Genomic DNA, 26,754 nt, shown 5'->3' on the forward strand with positions numbered 1-26,754 from the left:
TTCCGCCGCTTATTAATAAGTAGCCGGCCGTACTTCCGTTAACGGCTTCCGCTTACGGGACGCCTTCGTTTTCGCTAACGCCGCCGAACGCTTATTAGCCTACGGCTTAATCGGCCCGTTAGCCTCCCTTTCCTCCTTTTTTTTTTTTTTTTATATATTAACCTCCTTTTTCTAAGGAATTCGTAAACTTTATAGCCCGAGCCTCCGACTTATCCTCCCGCTTCGGCGAAGCCGCTCCTACCGATCCGCTTACCGTCGCCGTTACCGCCGCCCCCGCCGCCGGCCCGCTTACTACTCCCGCCGCTCCCGGCTTTAATAACGCCGCCCTTTAGCGTACGATTTCGGCCCTAAAGAAGCGGATTAACGCCTTAAAAGGTTCCTAACGCTCCCGCTCGCGTTCGCCGGCCCGTTTCCCGCGCCCCCGCTTACGCTTCCGCCGCTTTTAGCGCCGCTTCCGCCCCTTAGCTTTTCCTTTTCCCTTAAAAACGTTAAATACTAACCGCGTCGTACGCGCCCGCCGCTCCTTCGCCGCTCGCTTTATCCTTAACGAAGAAGCCGAGGAAACCGATACCTCCGAGTTTCTTCCGGGAAAGGAAGAAAACGGCGACTACGACGACGACGACGACTAATCCCCTTCCCTCCTTTTCTTTTTTTTTTTTATAATTAAATAACGCCTTTATAACGTTTAGGAAAGAGATTTAATCTCGCGGCCCGGTTCTTAGGTATTCCGTTTCTTAGTTAATCGTAATTTTAAGTTCTTTTAGGTCGTATATTTTTCCCTTAAGCCGTCGTTTACGGTTATTAATCCGTATTTATTCTCGTAAACGTTTAATACCTCCGCTTTTATAAAATCGGATAATAAGTATTAAGATAATTCCTAATAATCCTTTTAACGTATTAAGACTTTACGCCGTTTTCCTCTGCCTACCTTTTTATTTTTCGCGTAAAGGATTTCTTTTATTATAAATTCGTTAATCCTTTTAATAAATAATAAAAAGGGTTATAAGTCGTCCCGGGTTTAACCTAGTAACTTATTTATATACGTTTTCCGTAATTAATCGACGTAGAACTTATTATTAATCTCGGTTAGGATATTTCTTAATTCGATTACGTACGGATTTAATACTTTTATAACCGTATATTTTACCTTTAATTAATCGAACTTCTTCTTAAGTTTATTCGTATTATAATAAGTAAGGTCGAACTATACTTTATCGCTTACTTAAAGTCTTTCGGCCGGAAATCGTTTCTAGTTTACGTAGAATTCGTATTACTAGGAAGCTACGGCTAGCGTTACTTATACGAAGTTTAAAATTACGTAAACCTTATTTACGAACGCCTTCGCTTAAAGTTCCGGCGGTAAAGGTATTATTTCCGCGTCCGGGTCGGCGGAAACCGCGGGTACGGGATTTAAGTCGAAGCCGTATATCGCGAAAAAGAAAAAGAGCCTTATCGAGGTATTAAGCCGTCCGTTTAACGCTAATTAAACGATAAATAGCTATTATATTTAATCGTTTTACTCGTAATTAATATAGCTTCGTAATACCGTTTAAATCTCTTAATTAATCCTTTCGGAGCCTTCGTTTATTTAGGGATAATAAGCCGTATTTAATTTTTACTTTATACCTATTAAGCGGTAAAGATAGCTCTAAAAATAGCTTAGTTAATTCGATTCTTTATCGCTTACGATACTCCTTAATTAGTTATAATATCGGACGTAATACGCTAGGAAGCGCTTCGTATACGCTTTTACGTTTATAATAAGCATAAGCTCGAGGATTATAATCTTACTTAAGCGGTTCTTAATTACTTATATATACCGGTTACCTTTCGATAGGGATAGGTTTACGATAAAGTCTATTTATATATCCTTAAAGTAGCGATCCGATATAAGAAGGAATTTAAGGAAACCTTTTTTATATTTCTTCTATAGTTTAAAGCGGCCGTAAACGTTATAATTACGGATAAACCTTCTTACGTATTAATAAAGTATCGGTTAGTAAAAGTCTCGGCTTAGGATCGCTATAGTATCCTTTCGACCGGGATAATTAATAACATATAAATCGTAAGCTCTTTAGATTATTTTCGTCCGTAATTCGTTAAGTTAATCCGTACCTAGGGAATTTATTTCCGTATCTCCGGGAGGCGGATCCCCCGGTACCTATATCCGGTCCTTAAATAATAACCGTCCTTTAGCGTTTATTATATATTTCGCGATTTATACCTTTAGCTTTATAATCGAAGCGAAAAAGCGAGCGCCTTATTTTACCGCCTAATACGTTTATTAATATAGCGTATCGAGGTATACCGTCTTCTCTTATAAGGATTAAAGTTCGTTATCTTTAAAAATTCTAACATCAGGCCCGGCGGATTAAAACGTTATTATTACGTAGGTTTAGTTTTAAAGAGCCCTTTTAAGGATAAGCTATAAATACCGTAACTCTTTATCGTTAATGCTTAGCCGGTCTTAATTCTTTCGGAAGAGCGCGTCGGAAATTACGGCTTAATTATTAACGCGGTAAATAAGATTAAAGTTATACCGGGATAGGAGCTCCGCCTAACGCGTTTATCGCTCCGAAAAGCGCTAACGGGTTATAAAATATTCGAGGTTTTTATAATCGGTTAAAATAATAAATTTCTTATAGCTTTTTAACTTAACGTCTTATTATTTTAAATACTTAATAATAACTAATATTTCCTTATCGTAAATCGGGTAATTAATCTCGGCTAGCCCTAGCTTCTAAGAATAATAAGCTATTACTTTTCTCCCTTTTCCGGTTTATTAAGATAATACGCTACCGAACGCTTACCTTAAATAATTTACTTCTAAAAACGTTAATTTATTTAGGTCTTACTACGTTAAAATAAGCGCCGACGTAAATAAGGTCTTTAGGCGCTAGAACGTCTCTTCGTAAATAAGGTTCCATTTAAAAAGTTAATTCTTCTTTATTAAAATAATAAGGGAAGCCGTAATCTCGGAAAATCCGGGGATAAATATACGGTAATAATTAACGAATCTTAGGAAGCTTTTAACTTCTTTTACTAAGGTAGGAGCCTCCTAGTTTAATATTACTTTTATTTTTTCCAGGTCCGTTTATATTCCCTTACCGGCGTATATAATAAACCCTAGGTACTTAATAATCGTTATTATAAACTCGTACTTCCCGGGATCTAAGTAAAGGCCGGCTTCGTAAAAGCGCTCTAGGACTATGCGTACTTTAGTTATATAATTCTTACGGGACCCGCTCGTATAAATAAGAATATCGTTTATATAAGCGTTAATAAAGTTATCGAAAAACCCCTTTAAAATGTTATTTATATATCTTTAAAAGGTTACCGGGGCGTTTATTAACCCGAAGGATATTATTAGTTATTCGAATAAACCGTATTAGGTCCTAAACGCCGTTTTAAATTCGTTATTTTCCGTAATATAAACTTTATAAAAGGCCGCGACTACGTTTACCTTCGTAAATTACTTTACCGACGTTAGGTTATATAAGGTATCGCCGATAAGCGGAAGCGGGTAATGGTTCCCTCGCGTTAAGTAATTTAACGCCCGGTAATCGTAATAAAATCGGAGGCCTCCTTTTAACTTACGAGCGAAAAGGACTAGGGCTCTTACTTCCGAGCTATTAGCCCGGATAAACCCCTTATCTAGTAAGTCGCGAAACGTTTTCCGTAATACTAGGAGCTCTTTCCGAAATATTCCGTATAAGGGACCTTAAGGTAATAACTTCTCCCTTCCGTTTAGTCCTTTTTCTATATCGATCTTATAGTTAACGCCCGGGCGATACGAGGCGAAACGATTAACTTCTTCCTTTTTTTATAGCGGAAATAAGTCGTAAAACTTCCGTAGGATTATCTTTCGTAGTTCCGCCTCCGTTTTTACGGGCTTAAGCTTTAAGGCTTTTTCTATATCTATTAAGGAAGCTACGAATATCGATATATCTTCCGTATTTATTCCTTCTTTCTTACGGCGGCGTATCCTTTTAGCTAAGCCTACGAACGTATTAATTAATACGTACTAAGCCTCTTTTAGCTTCCTTATAAGCGGGATCGTACGTTTCTTTCCCTTATATTATACGTTTATTCGTATTCTTTCGTATTATAATCGATTTTCGTATAGATACGAGACTACTTCGTTATATATCTATTACGGTTTTCCTAGAATTATTAAGAATTCTAATAACGGGATAACGTATACGTATATTAATTACGTATATCCGTTAATCTCTAGAACTATATAAGTAATTCCTTAGATTACCGCTTCTTTTATAGCGCTTAAAACGCCTCTAATGTTACGGGAAAGGATAGAAATAAAGGATAGGTTAAGGGATTTAAATAAATCCTTATTAATAATTATAAAACATAAGTAACCTTTATTTACGAGGGCTTTTAATAACGACGTTTTATTAATTATAACTAATAATAACGAGGAATTACTTTCCATTTTATCCTTATAGGCTTTTTATTTATTTATTACTTCCTAGCTAGGCTCCGTTACCTAACTTCGTAACGGAGTTATTCTTTTCCCGCCGTTATATTAGCTAATATATCCTTTAATTCTTTTAATAATAATTCGATAACTTACGTTATCCGTACCGGTACGGGCGGGGACCGCCTTTAGCTACCCGGGCGAGCTACCGGTAGGTAGAAGTAGTTCTTAACCTAGTATTAACTAGCGCCGTAACGGAAGTAGCTACCTTAAACCTTCCTTTTTTCGTATTCTTCCTAGGGTACCTACCTTATCCGTCGGATACTACTATTAAACCCGCTACTAGACCCGCCGTAGGCTTAACGGAACTTCCCTTACGATTTAATAAAGCCCGCTATAATCGTATCGCCTTAAGTATTTATCCAAGCGAAGTCCGAACGTTAAATAGCGGATATTAATTCGTAACTCGGAATCGCCGAATAGCGTTTATTTTCGCTTAACTAACTCGCGAATCGCTTAAATTCGGCGGTTTATTCGTAGCGCTACGCGATTAAGTAAATTTAAGCGATAAAGGTATCGTAATTCTAAAATATTTAAATCGGGATTAATATATTTTAAAGGTAATTAAATAATATTACCTTTAGCTATGTTAACTTACTATCGTTATCCTAGTTAAAGCCTCCCGCGTTCGTTAGGACCTTTTCGAAATCGGATAGGAAGCTTCCGAAGGTCTTCCCCTCTTTCTATCGTAATTTCCGTAGTTTCTACTACGCATCCTCCTTAACCTAAATATTATTAAACGTTTCTTTTATATACCTTAGTAGGTCCTCGGATTAAAATCCGCCCTTTAGGCCGCCGGATCTCTAAAAGTATTCTATTTTCCGCTACCGATCCTCGGATATCGTACCGAGGATAAAATATTATATCGCGTTATTATTACCGAATAACCCGTCCAAGGTATCGATTAAGATTTTCGCTTATAGTTTTTCTAAGTAAAAGTAAAACGATATAGCCTTCCCGTTTTATTCGTACTACTTAAGAGGTTTTCGTCGAGTTCCGTTTACGCCCGTAAATATAATAGCTATAACTTCCGGTACGGATACGGGTACCGGTAATACGGGTACTAGGGAATTACTTCGTAGGAAATCGGTTATATATTTCCTTATAAAGTTTAAGAAGTAAGGGTCTTATAGTAATACGTAATAAGCTAGCGTCGCCTCTTAAGCGCTCGATTACGCCTAAGCCTTAGACTCGTTTTCCGTTATCTAAGAGTCGGATATCGGAGGTCTAGATACTAACCTTACGGAGAAGATAGTATAGCTTTTTATTACGGTTTTAAGAGCTATTCGCTAGATAAAAGGATATAAATTAAAGGAATAAAGCTATACGAAGAGGAAAAGGAAGAAAGGTACGCTTTACTAAGGCCGCGCCTTTAAGAGCTAGCTATATATAGGAGGAGCGGTTACGTACCTTAGTACTATACTAACTAGGGTTCTATAACTAGGCGCAGCCCATTATAATAGCGTTTATATAGATATAAACGGCGCTACCTTAGCTTCGAAGGCTATACCGGTTCTAACTAACCTATTCCTATTAAAACCGGTTAGATCTTTTTATATAAATGCCGTTCTTTGTTTTAAATAAAACGGAGAATTACTTATGTCTTATACTTTACCCGAAAATACTACTTAAGCCGACTAGGGAAGTAATATTAACCTTATATCTAGCAAGCTAATAGATTAACTTCGTATTAAACGACGTTTTTTACGCTACCTAGGTACTAGGCGCTTATTCTTACTAACCTTAAACGGTCGTCGTTTAAAGGTAACGGAATTCGTTTTATTTAACGTAAGAATATAAGATATTTAGAAATCGGTATAGGCTATTATACGACCCGAATTTACGAATAACGATACGCTCTTATTACTTAGTATCTCCTAACTATAGGACGTTATAACTAAGTTCGATATTAAAGCTAGCTTCTTTATTATCGGTAACGAAGTAGCTGGTAAAGAAGTAATATTCCTTTAAGGCCTTCTCCTATAACCTTCTACTACTTATAAGATCGCCCTTAGGGCTACCGGATCGGTTATTAACCCCGTAAAGTATTTACGGGCTCTTATTACTTATAAATCGCCGATAGTAAACGATAATAATATGTCACGTAGGCATGCACCCCTAGTGGGAACCACCTAGCTTACCTAAGCTAGCTGAGCACTACTATATGTACCTGTAGATCGCTCCACACTCTCTAGTAGCTTTCCTTCTTTTCTAGTCAGTCAATACACACCTTCTCACCCCCATTCCATTGCTCTCTTTGCGAACAACCTATCAACCTAAGCTTAGCTCTCGCCAGCTACGTAACATAATAGTAATAATAACTCCTTTAATAAAAGCGATTTAGATAACGACGAAACGGGAAACTAAATTACCGGCTTAGACCTACGTAAGTTCCTAAACTATATACTAGACCCGAGTACGTCCTTAAACTACGAATAACAGGACCTAGGTATATTTATAAACTATAACTAACTAATAGTTACTTACCCTTACTTACTAGGGGAATCTAAACGTTTAATCGGATAAATATCGTATTTCTAAACCTTATCTCCTTAGATGTTAGCTTTTAGTAACCCTTTACGTCTATTACTTAGCTCCTCGATTAGGATACCGGACCTGAGCATGTCCTTAAACTACGAGCGAACTAGACCCTTACCTCCTTTAAAGCTTATATATTAGATATCCCTTAAGAGCTTTTAAACTTATCTTATCGATCTTCCTTTTCTAGCGTTAATTAGTTAAACTTCTACGCTTTACGGATCATAGTAACGTCGGAAAGACGCCTAGCCTTTCGTTAGATGGCTTATTTCGTATCTATATTATTATTAAGAGACTTATCCCCTTTAGTAATTAACGAATTCTACCCGTCCTAAGTAGCTAAACTACTTACGGGCGTTCGACTAATCAGAGCTATTATATTTAGAGATGATTTAATATTAAGTTCCCGTCGATTAATTAAATCGATTACGTTTAGAGATAATTTAGCATTAGGTTTATAATAGCTAATTAAATTAAACGTAATTAGAGATAATTTAGCATTAGAAGTTATTTACTATTTAATTAAAACCGCCGTAATTAAAGATAATTTAGTATCCGATATTAGTTCCGTACTACCGGAATCGGTATACTTATTTCTAACCACTAGGCGAGTTAAACGCCTCCTATTAGTTACTACTGTAGTGGTGCGGTGGATCTAGGCCACGTAGCCTTTTCGATGTGTATTTATATGGGTCGCGCACTCATATTTTCATCAGCCAGACTTAGACCTATAGATATCACAGCCTACAGCCATTTACTCCTTTTGCCATGCCTTTCTAGCTATCCTCCTCGTTACCCTTTCCAGCTCCCCTTTCCCAGCTGCCGTTTTCAGCTGGCCGATTAACCGATTACAGCTATTTACAGCTATAATCTTAGTTAATCGGCACTAGGCCAGTTGTTGGCAGTTAGGTAGCCGTTTCGTGCCTCTGTCAGCGTGCCTACGCTGCTCCTGTTCAGTGGCGACCACCCAGTAGCTCGTCCTTACCTTAGCCTTAGGAGCGACCTTTTGATCGACCGTTTTTATAGTTAATAGGTTTAGGATACGACGATTAGGAGATTCCCTGTTTTTTAGTTAATCAGGAGCTATTTTCGTAGCTCCAGAGCCGTTTTTCGTAGCTTTCGGATTAAGCCTTTTTAGGTAGCTGGATTAATAGGAAGGGCAGATAACTATAGCGACCATTAACAACTACGCCCTCCCATTAGCTTTTAATTAGCTTATCTAAAAGCTCGTTCGCCGATTAATAGGAATCTCTATTCTCGTTTCTCAATTGTCTCTTTTAAAGGAGCTGTACCCGTTTTCGTCTAGTTTTGCCTCCGTTTTTAATAGTACCTAGATAGCAGTTTTTCGCCCTTAGTTAATCTAACTAAGTTACCGCTACTACCCCTTTTTATAACCTCGTACGCGCTTAAAGGTATCCGTTCTTTACCGATTAGTTTATTTTAATTGCAAGAGGCTTACCGATAGCTCCGATCGCCTTTATTTTATCCCTTCTAGCTAGTTACGGTACCTAGGAAGGTCTCTCCTTGCCTCCCTAACCGATAAGGTACTACGATGCCCTTAATTACTATACGAAGATACCGATATACCTTATACCCACGCCATAAGCCTAATCGGGGACGTACCGATCAGGATTAAGAGACCCATATAAACGATACCGCGATACGAAACAGATAAGATATTAAATAAGATAGCCCAGAAGATCAAGAACAGCCACAGGAATAGTAATGCCTAAAGACCCCTCTTATCGCCCTTACCGATATATGGTTAGTAAGAAGAGCCTAGAGAGCCCCTAAAACCACGTATAAGGGAGGGATCGAGGGTTAAGGGAAGCCCGGTAAATGCTACCGGACGAATAACGGTTATACGAGAATAGCTATACGAGTTAGAAACGGAAATAGTCGGGTATAAATAGGATATATTAGTTAGTTTATAGGATTAGGATTAGTTAAAATGATCGGTAATAGCCATGGACGAGAAGGACGGGATTACGTTATATCGTATGGGATTATTTCTTTGTTTCTTACGGGAGCTACGCTTGTTTTACCTACCCCGTTGCAGTTCCTGTTTCCTAACTATTAATCCCTGTTGTTTCTTGGTGGCTTTTAATGGAACTAGCTTGCTCCTAGTTAATCAGGGTTAATTAGGAATAGGTCGATTAGGTTAGTTATAGTTATAGCTCCGCTAGTCTAGTTCTTATTATCAGATCTTTCCTATTTCCTGTTAATCGTTAATTAAACTAGCTTAGCTCCTAGTTAGCAGCGATTAAATAGGTTCGGGATTAATTAGGATTAGGTTTAGGATCAGGTACGGTTGCAGTTACCTACCCTACTACCTACTTATTGCTATTATAATCGCCTAGTTAACCTATTTCTTTCTAACTTATCCTATTAGCCTTTAATTAAACTAGCTAGCTTTCAGTTAATCAGGGTTAATCGGGATTAGGTTAATTAGGCTTAACAGGAACGAGAGCCACCGCACCTATTATATTAGGAGTTTAATTACTCCTTGCGGATTAATTGAACTAGGGAGGCTGTAGTGGTACGGTGGATCTAGGCCACGTAGCCTTTTCGATGTGTATTTATATGGGTCGCGTACTCATATTTTCATCAGCCAGACTTAGACCTATAGATATCATAGCCTACAGCCATTCACTCCTTTTGCCATGCCTTTCTAGCTATCCTCCTCGTTGCCCTTTCCAGCTCCCCTTTCCCAGCTGCCGTTTTCAGCTGGCCGATCAACCGATTACAGCTGTTTACAGCTGTGATCTTGGTTGATCGGCACTGGGCCAGTTGTTGGCAGTTGGGTAGCCGTTTCGTGCCTCCGTCAGCGTGCCCACGCTGCTCCTGTTCACTACTAACGAATTACCTAAATAAAAGGTCCTTTATTAGCTTAATAAAGTAGGAGTAAAGTTAGGCCTTCTTATTTCCTACGAACTAAAGCTTAAAATAGTATATGAACTATATACTTACCGCGAACTAATAGCTATATTTATTCTGGATATATTAATAATTAACCTTTATTAATATAGGATTAGGTTACGTCCCGGTACGCCTCCTTAGAATAAGTTTAGAAGGAAGAGCTAAACCCTACCCTAAAAATACTAGTTAGATCGTTTAATTTAAGAAGGAATAGAAGTAGGATAGTTCGAGTCGATTAAGGTTATTAATAGGCGTCTTTTAGACTAGGCGGCATAACCTATACTAATGCCTAAAGATAGAGATTTACTAAACCCGGATCCCTAGGCCGAGCTACGTTTAACCTTTAATTATAATTAGGTCGAAGAAAAGGTACTAGGAATAAACGTTACTTTATTAATAAACGTATATAACCATTTCTCCTACCTAGGCATTAGATCTTATTATAAACTAAACTTAAAATACGGATATTAATACGTTAGAATCTACCCTAAAGATAGGCATATCTTTATATTCGCTATTCTTAGCTTCCTATAACTATAATCCATAAGAATGCCTTAAGGGACTTAGATAGCCGCATTCTTAATAACGAAGCTTATATACGTAGTCCTCGGCGCTATCCCTAAGCCTTAAGCCGAGCCATTTCTTTTATCCTTATCTTCGTTAGACTAGATCCCTAAAGGCGTATTCTATATGGACGATATCTTTAGTACTTATACTAACGCGGAGGAACAGTAGCAATAGCTAATTTACTATCTCCTATCCCGAATACGATAGGCTAAACTACGCTTATCTTTTGCGAAGATCTACATAGGTTTTATTAAGATTTTAGCTATAGGAGTTATCTACTATATAAGCGGCCGTTTACGTATACGAAAAGATCGGGCTACTCGCCTTCGTAATTAGCCCGTCCTAACTAACTAATTAGAAGTAAGATCTTTTCTAGGAGCCGTAGGTCTCTATCGTAGATAGATAAAGAACTACTTAAAAGTCTGCCGTCCTTTAATACGTTTACTTAGTAAAGATACCGAATAGAAATAAAGCACTACCGAATCCTTATCCTTTAAACTAGTTAGATTATTAATATTAGCTATAATTAATACTTATGGTTACGCGTTTAATCTACCTATATCCTTATATACGGACGCGTTATAATTCGTAGCGGGTTATATTATTTTTTAGCGGTAAAACGGGATTAATGTCCCTATTTTATACGATAGCTTTATATTTTCGAAACCCTAACGTAATTACGGTACGTATAAGAAAGAGCTCTACGTAATAGTCGAGTTCTATCGTCGTTATAGCTATATGTTTCGGGCAAGAGACCGATCTACCCTTTTTATTAATTATAAACCCTTAACCTAGTTCTTATCTTCATTAGCCGTTAAAGGCATTTACGTTCGTTAGGCTTCTAAGCTTAAATTACTTTATATATAGATTAAATATATCCTAGGAATAAGGAATAAAGCCGTTAATGCCCTCTTTCGTACCATATTCCCGGGTAATAACTACGAGAACGCCGAATTAAAATACCTAAAGACCCTCGGCTCCTAAGATTAAGATAACGGACTATAGGTTTAAAAGGATAGCGTAGGTAGATATAAGTAATTATTAGCTTAATTACTTAATCTAGATTTATTATTAGGATCCCGAGGGCGGGATCTTTTATCTCCTCTTATTAAGGTAGACGTAAATATAATTATAGCTTTAGTTTCGTTATCGTCGTTACCCGTTATAATAGGATCCGAGTACGTCTTTAAATTACGAATAATAGGACCCGAGTACGTCCTTAAACTACGAATAATAGGACCTAGGTATATCCGTAAATTATAACTAGCTAATACCGACGATAAAGCCGACGATTACTTACTTTCGCTTATTAGAATCTAAATACCCTTATTAGTTACGTTTCGAGAGCTTACTTATTTAAATATAATGTTTCCATACCCCTCTATCTATTTATTCGTAATAACCTTACCTTCGTTAACGGCGACCCTTACCGTTAGAGCCTTAAAGCTCTTCGTAGGAGGATCTTCTTCCGAATAAAATAGATAGCTAAACTTTAAATAATATAAAGAAGTAATCGAATTCCTTATTACCGGAAGAACCAGAGATACCTATAGCCGGCTTAAGGTACGATTCCTACTTAATAAAGCTAAGGAATATAGGACCTAAGGAACGTAGTTATAGTATTATTATCGTAAGATATGGAATAAGTATTTATTACCGGACGAAGTCTTAGACGTCCTCGTTAAAACTTATAACGAAGCCGGGTATTTCTTTAAGTCGATTACCTTAAAGCGCCTCTTCCGTTTAGTTTTCTAACTAAAGATAGTTAGTAACGTATCCGCGTATATAGATAAATGCCTTCTTTACGCGTATTATAGACTAACTAAACCACTAGGTTCCCTTCTCCTTATAACGGTTTACGCTCCGTTATAGATCCTTTCGTCTAACTTTATCGGCCCCTTTTTATTATTATATTTAAGGTACCGGTATATCCTAGTAATCGTCTATTAGTTTAATAGATACGGCTAAGTAATACCTACTACTAATACCTTAATAAATAACGTATTCGTAGGCTTTAATATATGGCTTATTAACTTAAGAATAAGACCCTTAGCCTTCTACCTAGACCCTAGATCCGCCTTTACCTTATAACGGATATTATAACATCTAGTATTAAAGGGGATATTAATCGTTAACGCCCCTTTAGGTTCTTACCGATTAGTCGGATTAGTCGAAGTATTTAATAAGATCCTATAATAGGTCTTAAAGAAGATAGTAAACCCCCTGCCTTACTTAAAACTACTAGACTAGGCTAGTTCTATACCCGAAATAATAATTAAAATTAACGTGCGTTACGTTAAATCCCTAGGATATTTACTATTCGAGATACTATATAAGAACCTACCTATTAGCGCTTTCGAAGCTAAGTATCCTCTATCCTATCTAATTAAACTAAGATCTATCCTAATTAGCGGTTCTTTTAAGCTCCCTAACGAATAGATATACGCCGATCTAATCGTAAGTTATATAGCCCGGATATAATACTATAAGGAGAACGTTTAAAAGCTATCCGAACGAACTAGGAAGAAAAGAGAGGAAGCTCTTAAGTAAGTTAATAAATCCATCGGAAAAGGAGATCTCGTTATGCTTTATTAAGATAGAAAACTACCTAAGCTACGTAAGAAATAGACGGGACCCTTTATTATAAGGATCCTAGTTAAAAGATCGGTATTTTAGTTACTATTATTAAATGATAAGCCATTGGGACCTTATTATTACTATACGAATTAATTAAAACTATTTAAACCCCGAGAGGGTTATTTAAGGTTACTAAAGGACCTTTAGTTACCGTACTAAAGGAGGTTAAGAAGGACGAGGAGATAAGCTATTACTAAAACCTATTTTTATTATCCGTTGTTATAATCTTTTAAAGGCTCTAAAGATATAACCGTAGGCGGTTACCTTTATCCTCCCCTACTAGTTAAGTACGAGCCCTCCTAATTATATAATATACGTTATATAAGCAACCCTCGAGAGTTAAAGGGTATTATTTAGTAAGGATACCTTAGATAAGAGGTTTTAGGAATTAAGCACGTTTTATACCCCATCTAGCTTATATAGCGTTTATTTACCCTGCTTTGCCGTCTTATTTTCTAATGGCCGGAGAATATCCACTACTTATCTTCGCCCTGAGACTCATTCTACGGCCTACGTGATCCCTCGAACATAAGTTAGGTACACAACGCACCCACCTAATAGTCGTAAACCAATTACAACCTTGACGTCTTCATCGTCCTCCCCCCGTTCACATACACGGGTAGCCTGTATGCATGTAGGACCACGAGAGGGACGGCCGGGCCGTCCCTACCAGTGCCCCTGATTCTTTGTTTCTCGTGCAACATTGAGTAATATGGGACACGACCGCGTTGAGTATGGGCAGTAGCTGCAACTAACACTTGAGCCAACTTTCAGTCGAGTCGTACGATCTCATGCCCAGGGCTTCCTCCCTATACCCACTGATTTTCTCACCCTTTAGCTTTCGCCGTTCGATAAGAAAGAAGAAAAGATTAACTCCATTTTGTAAGATTAGCCGGCCCGGAGGAACCTAGGATAAGGTAGTATTGACGAGCGCATGACCACGGCCCCGAATCATCCCACTGCCACGATAGCAAGCAATAACACCTATGACCCGGGCCCGGCCACGCAAGAATAGGCCGACCTCGGGGGCTACGATGATGCTCCCGACCGAATCGACCAAGGGGCATACACTGGTCCCGGCTTTCCCAACGACGTCTTCGGATCGGAGGAGGGCCATGATATCAAGTACAGGACGACGCCGGCATGATCTTATTTAGGCCTGTTGGCCATACGTATACTCGGCACCGAGATCATCATCTTCCACCGCCGTTCCAATGCTGGCCGGCGACGTTTCGGTTTTGAGATTGGGCGATTTAGTATAAATATATAGATGGATTGGAGGTAGATTAATGCTCCTTGTGGGCAAGTATGGGGGGGAAGTAGGGGAGCAGGAAGGAAAGGGATGTTTGGTCCTTATTCCTCCTACCTTGTCCTGCAGAGCTCGAGTCTTCTTGTAGAAGAGACTGGAGGCTAAAGGGGGCGGGGGACTAGGAAGATAAGAAGGGAGGACCTAGAACCTAGCCCTAGATCGTATATAGGTATTCACTCACCGTTTCGGGGCCCAACTCAGACCTTGAGATCGCACATCGAGCTTATCTCTTCCATCCTCCTGGGTTCTCCATCATGATCGGCGATGCAGGCGATAATTAACTTGCCTCCTAAACCTGCCGGTTCTCCGGAACATCGAGACTTCAGGTACATCCTGCACTATTAGTTGCCCATCTAGGAGGTAGGTATTTCCTAAGCACATTAACGTATCCTATCAGCACAGACAAACAGCTCCGACTACGCCTCATGTACCTCCGAGTACTTTCCACCATGCCGTCCAGCCAGCGGCCTGTCTGGCATGTAACTTGTATGTGCATGTAGGTGCTATGGACAGTGTGTAGAGGAGGTACCTATCTAAGGTAGGAGGTACCTACCTAGACTTTAGGGGTTGTGAACTGGCAGGCTTACGTAACAGGGGGACGGAGGGAAGAACTTCGCCACATAGTGAAGTCATCGCCATTTGCACCTTTGCTTCAACAGATCCAACATGTCTGACGGAGGCAGGGACGGATGAGGTCATGATGTATCGCGGCTCCTGCCCTTTCTAGCGTCTTGTCGCGCATGACGTCAAGCAATGGTGAGAGGTCGGAGGCAATATGCGCACCCACGCCTCCGGCACTCGCCACGCTGTATTGCTTGATAAACTGCTCTCTCTCTTTACACCTATGCATGCCATTTCCTCTTCCCACTGTCCTATCCATACCTACTGCCTACTCTCTCCTCCCTTGTGCAGAACCCATTCTCAACATCACCACGAGAGAAACTCGAGTTATCACGAGCACAACAGACATGTCTGGCAAAGCACCTAGCGAGGGAACCAAGGTCACCGCCGGCAAAGATGCTCCGGTCACTCGTGAGGGACCTGGCATTGTGACTGAAGACTCCCTCGCCGCCGAGTCCCGGTTCTTCCGCCAGGCCAATGAAGCTGCACCCCAGCACATTTCCCCCGTCGTGCTCACCGCGCCTTCGAACACTCCTCAGAGCGGCGCCCACAATCCGACTGCCAAGCAGGGCGATCGCAATGCCGCTGCCGCGCCCTCCTACGTCCAGAGTCAGTACGCCAGCGACCCTTCGGGCCCCCACGGCAGGAACGTGAGAGAGGACGACGACATCGGCACCGATGGCAGATACACGAACGCGAGCTTCTCTGAATTCGGTACCCGAGGCGACCCCGGCCGTGCTGCCGAGCAGAAGTTTACGCACCCGGGTTCGGTAAACGCCGGGACGACGGCCGGGCGGGAGAAGCGGGTCGACGACGACCAACCGTTCATCGTGTTAGGGTCGGACGCGCAGGCATGAATAATGTTGGGCAGAGAAGGAGCCGGAGAATTGCAACTGGGAGAGGATATGGTGTAGGGAAGAAAAAATGTCGCATAGATAGGGATATTACAGGTCAACGGAAAAGCTAAAATTCGGCTCAACGGGATTGTCACAACCTTGGCATGGACTTGCTATCACGAAAGATGACTATGCCGTTCGTCAGTGCTGCGGCGGCGAGGGGGCAAGGGGACGAGCGCGCCTATGATGAAATCAGTAATTCGAAGGACGCGTCGTTCAACACCCTGATACTTACTTGCCTTCACCGACATTAGCGCCATCGACTTCATGCGATCAACCCTTCTCTCCCTATTGTAGGCACATTAGACTGCCGCAGTTGTTACCCACCTGCCGCTATCTAAGAATATTGAGTCAGTTTATTGACCCATAGGAAACATACCCACTTCGGCTCGCCTTCTACAGTGCGCTGGCTCAGAGTATTTTCGTAGGTATATCTCGACTCGTTGTTTCTTACGGATATGTATGCCCTATCCTATGAGGTTAGGATGGTCATCGGCTGTGGAGGCGTCCGAGGCGGCGGACTCGGCAGACTCAGAAGCCTCTTCGTCGACAACAGGTTCCGCGTGGGGGTGTCCACACCCGAGAACGGATCTGAGTAGTAGCAGGCTTAGAGCCAGGAATCGGCGGAGACGCCGGGTCACCTCAGGATTCAGTAGGGGCCGGCCATCCCCAAACCGCCGAGGTGAAGCTAGACCCCTAGTTTTGGTTATGTTCATCCCTGTTCCCTTGCCGCGACCGAAAGAGTGCAACGGCGTTCCTATCGATCTGTGTTTTTGTTCGCGCACTGGACTTTTGGAGGGTGGAAAAGTCAGGCGCCGATGATCGGTCAGCTCAGCCTCTGGACGAGACCCATGAGGTATCTAGGACTGTGTCTCTTGTAGAACACCGCTAACCCCACTAGATCCAGTAAGGTAGCCAGTTGTCTTCCTATATCACAGGGGGCACCAGCCCCTGAGAAGCTAGAAAGGGCACTGGGGAAGAGAAGGAGAAGGAACCCAAACCTGGCTTATATATTAGCTCACAGAGACGTTTTAGGGCTCAGACTCCCAGCTCACACGTCAAGCCTGTTTATCCGTTCGAGGTCCTTCCATGTGGCGGTCGTGACACCACCGCCGGTTCATGGCCTTGCTGACGCAGTGGCCGCTTGCGGCTCCTGGAGGGCGGCATCATAACATACCGCACCGCAAGCAATAATACCAACGTTTATGGCAGTACTCCAGCTCACCCCAAATTCACAAATTCACAAGTCCATCGACATTATTCCTCTCAAGGCCGTCGCTATGAGCCTCCTTGATGTCGGCTCAAAAGAGCTGAAGGAGTTTATCGACGAGATTACTGTTCCCTATGCTATTCTCTCGCACAGGTGGGATGGGGATGAGGTCTTATCTCAGGACCTTAAGCAAGGGACAACAACGCAGAATAAAGGCTACCAGAAGGTGGAAAACTTATGTCTAGTCGCTAATAAGGGGGGATATCGTTACGTCTGCATAGGCACATGCTGCATTGACATAGGCACATGCTGCATTGATAAGTCGTCGAGCGCCGAGCTGTCTGAGTCCGTTAACTCCTTATTCCGCTAGTACTAGCGGGTAGACACATGCTTCGCCTACCTGAGCGACTGCGAGTACGAAGCTGTCAGTTCAAAGAGTGCTCATCTCAAAACGAAGGTCCCGGTTTTGTCGTAAGACCGAATATTACCGGCTTCGCTCGAGCTCACAAACCTTCATTATTCCTCCTCCCAAAGCAACTCAACCTGTCGGGCTAGACTGAGCTCAAGGAAAGAACCTTCTACGTGCGATAGGACCAACCGCACATCGAAGCTTTTACTATACCGTATATTTACCTCCGAGCAGTACCAGCTAGATACGAGTTGTGGCAGACAACGCCCGGTATAATATGCGGGGAAAAAGAGCTGTTACACGATGGGTCCTCTGAACACTATTGACAGTGCACGAGGATCCAAGATACCAAACCGCTTAAGAAACCCTACGATTGCCGGCTAAACGTAATAGATGAAACGAAAAAAATCTCTTTACTCTTCAGAAACACGTGCGGGACAGATTCACTACCACCGTTTCTCCTTGCATTCCACCATATCGGCGGTCACATCTCGCTTCTGTGCACCACCGACCCAGAGGTATACCATTACTCTCTAGCGTCTAAGGAGATGCTGGGGCTTGATTTTCGACTAGGTCCCCAGGTAGTTGGACTGGTGGAAGACTCCATTATTGTAGCGAAAATAAGAGAGATCGGGGGCGAAAAGTTCCCGTTACAGGTATCCGTGGAGAAGAAGACAGGTCTGAGTGTCTAAGTCAGTTGAGAGTGAAGGGGGCCAATACAAATGCCTCCACGGCAAGGACCTCGTCCCAGGGAAGGCGTTGTTGCATCTTCCAGTATTAACGCTCGCTAATATTTGGCACTTATTGAGGCCTCAACGACTAGTTTCTAATAGTAAATTGGCTTTAAGCTTCATTGAAGTTGTATCTACTATTACATCACAAGGCTTGACGCAACCCGTTCAATAACATAGCAACCGCCTAATGGTTTACTGTTTACTTGTATGACCCACCTGAAGGGATCTATTATGTTACAGACTATTACGAGACGGAAAACTACTGTGTTAGGAGTATCTTGAGCAATTACTGTATGTAAGGCCAGCCATGTAGGTAACAACAGCTCACAGGTAAGTGCTAGTGGGCGTAACAACAGGCATTGCTATAGCTGCGCAACAGTTAATGCTAAACAGACAGCCCCAAATCGAGACGTTTTGCTGTGTTAATTTTGCAGTTACGCGGTCACGGGTCAATATCACAGAATCGGTTGTCTATAGTGGGATTTGGTATACGATACTAGTTTGTGGGTAACCGTATGCATACACAGGCGGCGTCGAATTTAAGGTGTCCCAGACGCTAAGCTGTGCGATCGACCGGCAACTGATCGCTGATCATTATGGCTATTGGCGTCTGGCGTTGAGATGCCAAGTCACCTTGTCTCTGATAAGACCGAAACTCCTCCATTTACCTACCTACCTAGTTAATTAGAGCCCTGGTATGATACGCCAATGTCTTAGTTGTGACCTTGCCACCACAGGTTGAAACCCGATGTAATGGAAGTGTCTAGTCATCTGGCCTTCGAAGCGTGTAATTAGATATTATGCACCATAGCTATCTCACGCATCCCACGGAATCTGTTGCCGCTCCTTTGCTCCGATAAACGGCTTGTAGGTAGGCCGTTGGAGTCTATGAGCTGAAAATGGTCATGATCATCACTTGAGCAGTGTGTCTGGCCATGCTACAGTTGCAGTTTCTGCGGTGGGTATATTGTCGAAGGAAACCAGTACCTGGACTCTGGGGCCCTCCAAATGTCTTGGAAGATGAGGCTCATGTAACCTCTTGGCTGGTCCGGGACATCACGCCGCGGCGGACGAGTTGATAGCCCCCCAAGCTCGGTGCTGCCGACGCCTCTGCGAAGCACGTCACAAGATCTGCCCAAGTCGAGAGATATCCCCCGAGCCTAGAGCACCGAGATATCGCGCGCAGAGCACAGCTTGACGCCCGATAAGCCCAGGGCAATGCCACCTTCCTAGTCAGCCACGGGACGCAGCATCACGTCATTCGAGATAGAAACACGGCGACGACCCCTCTTCGCAGCACGTACGCGTAAGGCACCGCATCGTCGCATCATCACGCAGCGAGCAGATAACGAGCGCGCTCGCCCGAGCCATTCTCTATCGTCCGGGCCCGAAGCGGGAGGGCGCATGGGGCTGGAAGCAGCCAGGACGCATGCGGGTGTGGGCGCGCGCGCGCGGCACGCAGCCAACAAGTGGAGGCGGGTGGGCGTGGTCGCCCGAACGCCGATCACAGAAGGGCGAGTCCCCTCCCCCCCTTCGACGGCGTTACTGTCGCAAAACTGGAAAAGGTCTGCCGCCCGCAGGTGTCACCGTCGAAAACTGAGTCCCGTAGCCCTGGGCAGAGGGGGAGGGGTCCACGTCAGCGCTGGGTCCGGTCTGGACCGAGAGAGGGCCAATCTTACCCGCCACAGCTTGGCCTCGGCCTGTGCAATCGGACAATCTGCGCGGGACTTGCACAGATGGGCATGGGTGCAGTACCTCGTCAGGCTGTCTAGCTGCCTATCTAGCTACCTGGTCGGTATGTAGGCAGGTAGGTATTACTAGTATCATGTAGGTAGGTAAGTACGCAATCGTTCGAAAGAGGAGAGAGATCAGCCGCCCCCCCACTCGAGCTACAACCCCGTCTTCCTCCTCCTGTGTCTCTTTCATGTGAAATGGGTTAGCAGTCCAAAGGGGAGGTGGAGGGGCACACGACAGGACAAAGGAAATCAGACGTGCACACCAACGGAAGAATGAGATTGCACGGCTACGCAGGCGGACCACCAGTAGGGGGGCAGAGATCAGCAGGGACGGAAGAAGTTCCCTGCACCCGTGGGAGCATTTTATCCTGAATTCAAGGGAGAAGGGCCAGGGGGGGTGTGAGTGCATGGGATGCAAGGACCCGAAGGTGGAAGGACGGGGGGGGGGGGGGGGGGGTGAGGGTGAGGAGGATGGGATGTAAGTAGAGGCTACAGATCTCTACATTCATCACGCCGCGCCGTCGTGAGGAGGCCAATTGGCTCTTCACTGCCGAACACGTTACCACCCCTGGTCAATAGACAGGTAGGCATATAGACAGGTAGTAGAGTGGTGATTACCACTCTGCACCGAACTGCGTTTTTGGGTTGCAACACTTTATCTCCTGGGTAGGTTGCATCATAGGGTGTTTTTAATATTGACGACGGCGAGACTTCGTCTCCGGAAGAGGGAATTGCACATGCAGGGACTCGTAATTTTCTGCTCAGTAATTGTTCTCTCTCGCTTCTGTCTATGTACCTCGCGAACCTCGTCGTCTCAATCTACACTCTGCTCCGTCTACGGTGGTTGTCGGCATCTATTTCCGTCCTGACTGCGACATTACCAATACCCGCGTAGGCCCGGCCGCCCACCGCATGTTATCTATCGATCCAACGCCTGTGCTTGACACTGTTCCCGTCCAGATTAGCAACCCCCACGCCGGCGGTTTTAGGAAGGCGTCCGGGCAAAACTTACCATGCTGTGATAGACGCCCTTCTTGTGGAGGAGCGCGCTGTGCGTGCCGGATTCTAGAACCTGCCCGTCCCCCAGGACGAAGATAACGTCGGCATTTTGGATGGTGGCCAGCCGGTGGGCGACCACGATCATGGTCCTGCTCTTCTTCGTCTTTTCGAACACGGCCTGCACCAGCTTCTCCGTGGCCGAGTCGAGGTTGGACGTGGCCTCATCTAGCAGCAGGAGACGGGGGTTCCTAACAAGGGCCCTCGCGATGGATATGCGCTGCTTTTGCCCACCGGACAGCAGGATTCCTTTGATGCCCACCTTCGTGCTGTAACCTTCCGGGAGAGAAGTGATGTAGTCGTGGATTTCGGCGTCACGACATACCTGCTCCAATTCCTCGTCGGTAACCGAGCCAGGATCCACCCCAAGGAGGATGTTCTCGCGGATGGTGCCATCGAACAGGGACGGCTCCTGAGCTACGAGCGAAATCGTCTTCCGATAGTCGGCGAGATCAATCTTCTCAATATCGGTGTCGTCGTAGGTTATGCATCCAGACTTGACCTGGTAGAACCTGGATAATAAAACGAAAAAGATAAGCTTAACGCTTCCTCTATGACAACGTGGACAGTTGGTTGATTCACCTTTCCAATAGAGAGATGATGCTGGTTTTTCCACAACCTAGAGAGTTATCAGCTGGCTGAGGCCCATAGGACGTGTGCAGGTTCCGATCAGCGACTCTTCTTACCAGAAGGCCCCACGATGGCAGCAAACTGGCCCTTCTCGATCTGGACAAGTTAGAGGCGATAACTCCCAACTAGGATGTTGCTTGTTTCTTACTGTCATGTTCAGCCCATTCAAGATAGGGACGTCTCGGGTCGGGTATCTGAACCAAACATCCTGCAGCTCGATCTTGACACCGGCTCTCTTGTCCTCGTCGGTGATGCCGCCTGTCGGGGTGATTCCTTGCTCTTCGCTTTCAGCTCGGCTTCTCATAGCCTGGATCCGGTTCGCAGCCGCAGTTGCTTCTGCAATGTCTGATCGAGGTCTGCTTTAGCGGCTTGTTCCGCGCAGTCTTGGGCTGTGAGAATTATGTACTTACTAGGTCCAAAGCTCAGCCATTGGCCTGCTCCCATGGCACCCTGGAGGCGATCTCTCGTCAGTGTCCCGATTGGTGCCTGTAAATAGACAAGCATAGGGGTTGTATTTTACCTGCACCACAGCAATATAGACAACCACTTGGCAACACCGTCAGCTATCCATCATAGTGACGAGCTTGCTTGCATCCACTTACAGTATTGGAATGTCCAGTATTCCCCTGACACCAGCAAGCTTCCGCCGTACCTGCAGGGTTGTGAGTCAGCGGCAGATACACATAACGGCTATAACACTGGGCATGCGCCTTGGCGTACCATAGGACGAAGGCCATGCACAATAATGGCAGGCTGTCGCTCGCGGCAAAGACGAGTGTGGCGATTCGAGCTCGCTGGAAGGAGTTCTTCACGTGCGCCTCCAGCAGGTCTTCGTATCTGCGGCAGATGCCATCCTCCAGGGTCAGCGCGGTGACGGTGCGGATAGCACCGACGGACTCGGTAGCGAACTTGGCGCTCTCAGCAAAAATCTTCAGGTTCATGGCCTCGAACTTCTTCTCGACGCGGACGCGGAAGAAGCCGGCGGCCAGGGCCAATGGCATGGCGGACGAGAGCGCGACGATGGTGAGCTTCCACCCAAAGTAGAAGGATACCACCAGACAGCCGATAACGCTGAAGATGGATATTGCCGCGAATGACATGTTCGTACCGAGCAGCTGCTGCAGCTGGGTCGGGTCGCTAGCCACGATCCCTGTCAGCGCCCCAATCGAGCGACCTTCCCCATCGAACCACGACACCCTCTTCGAGATGATGTTCTGAAAGTACTCGCGGCGATAAGCCGAGGTGATGTACTGCGGTCCATTAGCTAAAACGGCGCTGAGGGTGGTGGAGCTGTGCGCGTTGCTTACGAATGAGACGACGGTCGAGGCCCATCCGAGACAAAAGTAGCCCACGCCCGAAGCGCCCGCCAGGGCGACGAACATGAGACACCAGAAGTTGGTCACGGAAATTAGCACGTCGCCCCATAGGGCGAACGACGAGATGAGTGCAGCGAATATGTACGCTTGCACCGGCGGGCCCCCTGGAACGAGACGTCAGCTGGGGGACCTGTTCCACCACGGGAGGAGGGCGAGGGGGGCAAAAGGCGTAGTCGGCTTACCACCAGCAACGAGAGCTCCAAACAGCATGACCGTGTACCAGGGCCAGAACGGCTTCTGCTCTAGCAACAGCGCGCCAAAGCTTCTCAGCACGCCCCTGGGGGTGTGCGTCGGCTCAGCGGCTGCGGGGGCCCCGCCGTCGCCTTCCACGGCCTTCGTGTCGTCTACCGTCATGATATCCATGGTTCTGGTCTCTACTTCGGTGACCTCGGATGACGCGTCGGGGCTGGCGGGACTGGCGCTGTCCCCCATAGACAGCTGCTGCGCGTTGGTGAGGAGCCAGTACGGCCCGCCCACCTGCGCCATCAGGCTCTCGTGGTTCCCCCATTGGACAACCTTGCCCTTGGCGAGCACCACGATGTTGTCTGCCTTCTTGACCGTGGATAGCCGGTGGGCTATCATGATGGTCGTCCGGTTCTTGGAGACCTTATCCAAGGCAGCCTGCACCACCTTCTCGCCGCGGACATCGATCGAGCTTGTCGCCTCGTCCAGTATCAAGATCTTAGGCTGTTTGACTATGGCTCGGGCGATGGCTAGCCGCTGCCGTTGGCCGCCGCTGAGCTTGATACCTGCGTCTCCCACCTCCGTATCATACCCCTATGATGAGTCAGCCAGAAGCCCGGATAGGGGACGCGATGTGAGTGGTCAAGGGTATGGACGGACACTTGGAAGTCTAGAGATGAACTCGTCGGCGAAGGCCTCCTTACAGGCCTGCTCTACTAGCTCCCTCTTCTTACTCATGTCAGCATTCTCCCATTCCGTGCCGACCAGACCATTTGCTACATTCTGGAAGATCGTCGTGTTGAAGAGAAATGGTTCCTGCTGCACGAGACCGATCTGGGACCTCCACCACTTGAGGTCTATATCCGTCAGCTTGCAGCCGCCGATAGTGAGTGAGCCGTTGCGGAAAAAGGTAATCTTGAGGGCATAGTGTTAGTAACGGACGCACATCGCTGACTGTTGGCGACCGGACGTATCACTCACCAACTTCTTCTCCCCCATATCCCCATCCAGCTCATACCAACGCTCTATCAGCGCCACGATAGTGCTCTTCCCAGATCCCGATGGCCCCACGATAGCCGTAATTTTACCTGCAGGTAATATCAAGTTCAAGCCGTCGAGCACCTTGAGCTGTGGCCTGGTTGGGTACGTGAAGTTGATGCCCCACAGAACGATATCTCCCGTGGCCGAAACGTCTGGATGCTTGAGCCCGGTCACGACAGGCCTCGGAGCGTCGATACCATTGAATAGGATGCTGGCTGCGCCGGCCGCGCGGGCGGCCGCAGAAATTGGTGCCGCCACGTTACCAACACCCATGACGATCATCATTATGCACATCAAAACACTGCGAAACGATTAGCTGCTGCGTGCGATAAGGGGTTTCGGGGGAAGCACGGACGTGATCAGCGTCCCGACATTTTCGATCTCGAAATTCGTCAGCATCCTGACGGCGTACCAGAAGGTCAGAGCAAATGTCCTGTCGACACGTTAGTAAGTACGATGGCGGGATCGGGTTGACAGCAGGGCTCTAACGCGAAGACACTGAAGTGAACTGTCAATAGCAATTAGCGGTTACTCTGAAAGAGCAGCTCGGATGCAGCTCACCGGTTCCCTGTTGAATCGCAACTATCTTCGATAGCCGAAGGCCTCTCCGTTGCGCCTCATCGATCCATACCTTGTACTTCTCCACCATCCTCAACTCGGCTCCGTAGGCGGCGACCATCCGAATCGAGCTGAAGGACTCGCTCGCAACCGCAGATCCGTTGATATTTGCATCCTCGACCTGCTTCATATTCTTCACGACAAAGGGGATGGTAGCGCAGTAGCATATCGTGATGAGCAGCAACCCGCTGCTGGTGACCAGGCTCAACTTCCAGCTGTGGGTGTACGCAATGATTATGGAAGAGACAAACATGGACAGGTTCTGAATAACCGCAGCCAGCCTTTCCGAGATACCGGCTTGCAGGGTGTTGGCCGTGCCGGTTATGATGGCCGCTATCTGACCGGGCGGTTGAGTGTCCAACAACGACACGGGCAGGCCCAGGAGGGCCTTAAAGTAGGCTAGGCGCATTGCCGACGAGATGCGCAGGCTCATCATACGAAATCCCAGCTTTTAACGCGACTTGTAAGCACATTACGGCCATTTCTCTTCACCGGGGAAGGGTTGTCTTCTTACAGTGGCTGTGTATCCGAGCACAAATCTACCAATGAAGAGATACACCATGTAGAGACTATACACCAACGGCCCCCCCTTTTTCTTAGCTGTGTCCTGGTAGAGGAGTTCACGCTTGCTTGACTTACACATAATGATTGATGGTTTCCGAGTAATACACCCTGCTCTCCTCGTCGCTCCAGTTGGCTTTGGCGTTCGCGATGCTCCCCACCAGTTGACCTAAACCGTCAGTAAGTCCCACGGTGTAGCTTCAACACAACCCCTGCGTTTCCTTACCGAAAAGGATCGTCATAATCGGGAATGCGACCCCAGCCCCTATCGCAGCCACGACAGACGCGAACAGAAACAATCTGTCGTGCCAGGTTGTGTAGCCGAATATCCTCTAGCCATCAAGTTAGTATTGGTGATAATATTATGATTAGAGATGAGTGACTCACGGCGAAGTTCGAGGTGGTCTTTTTGATTTGCGCATTTTTAGAGTCTCCCGGCGCCTGGGGAGGTTTCGCATTAGGGGGTTTAGGCAGAGCTGGTATCGGGGCTTGGGGGGAGGCAGAATCGGGCGCGATGCTGTTCCCTGGCGATGCAGACGGCACTGGAGATAGAGCTCCGCCTGGCGTCGCTCCCCGCACTTCTTGTTGAGGTTCGGGGAGCGATAGTAGGGATGGCCGCACGGATATTGTGCGGCGGTGGGTATTAGCGGTACTAGGTTGTGGAGGACCGCCGGCTTCCGCCAACGAGGCTGCCGACGACGCTGAGGTTATCGAAGCCGTCCTTCCAAGCGGAGCCGAGTCGCTAAGGAGATCCATGGTCGAGATTTCTCTTACTATCGAGGACGACAGGGGCTTGTCTTCGGTCGAATTCGAGGCAGAGCCATCGATCCCGGAAACGTCTACTACCAAGGCATCCCCCGTCAACCCGTCTACGGAGGGTATTGGATTATCCGAGTGTGCTGCCGATGTGGCAGAATCGTGGCGTGGACTTTCATGTGCCTCGTCGTGCCCGGTGTATTTTTTCTCCATATTGGGTGCCCTGACGCGTGTGTATTGGGCTGTGTGCAGCAACAATTTCCGGACGGGATTATCGGCAGCAAAAGAAAAAGGCCGAGGGTTGGGCGATGGGTAAATCCGAAAGCATGAGGAAACAGGCCAGTTTGAGAGAGCAGAGATATGGGGGAAAATCGACAGGAGGCACAAGCAGTGCTACTAGCCATGTGGGAAGAGGACCCTGTACCATATGGCCAACCGACCAAATCGTTGTGGATAAATGTC

At 45.6% G+C, this 26,754-nt stretch overlaps 2 protein-coding genes across 2 annotated transcripts; one reads left to right on the forward strand and one right to left on the reverse strand.

The window, feature by feature from the left end:
• Positions 1–15,123: 15,123 nt before the first annotated feature.
• Positions 15,124–16,340, forward strand: GGS23DRAFT_559007 (uncharacterized protein). Its single transcript, XM_051515791.1, has one exon. The coding sequence runs from the start codon at positions 15,206–15,208 to the stop codon at positions 15,941–15,943; it is 738 nt and encodes a 245-aa protein (XP_051374100.1). The 5' UTR covers positions 15,124–15,205; the 3' UTR covers positions 15,944–16,340.
• A 4,251-nt stretch (positions 16,341–20,591) lies between these two features.
• Positions 20,592–26,505, reverse strand: GGS23DRAFT_618446 (P-loop containing nucleoside triphosphate hydrolase protein; the record flags this gene model as incomplete). The annotated part of the gene is made up of 20 exons (XM_051520937.1): positions 20,592–21,017; positions 21,084–21,639; positions 21,710–21,746; positions 21,814–21,853; positions 21,906–22,102; positions 22,168–22,207; positions 22,278–22,303; positions 22,360–22,409; positions 22,478–23,007; positions 23,065–23,237; positions 23,316–23,910; positions 23,977–24,231; positions 24,298–24,658; positions 24,713–24,790; positions 24,847–24,865; positions 24,919–25,423; positions 25,490–25,544; positions 25,615–25,705; positions 25,763–25,868; positions 25,924–26,505. 20 exons carry the CDS (start codon positions 26,503–26,505, stop codon positions 20,991–20,993), a joined length of 4,323 nt encoding a protein of 1,440 aa, XP_051374101.1. The 3' UTR covers positions 20,592–20,990.
• Between the last annotated feature and the right edge of the window lie 249 nt (positions 26,506–26,754).

Source organism: Durotheca rogersii (assembly GCF_024521655.1).
Source record: "Durotheca rogersii strain YMJ 92031201 chromosome Unknown GGS23scaffold_5, whole genome shotgun sequence".
Taxonomy (NCBI): domain Eukaryota; kingdom Fungi; phylum Ascomycota; class Sordariomycetes; order Xylariales; family Xylariaceae; genus Durotheca; species Durotheca rogersii.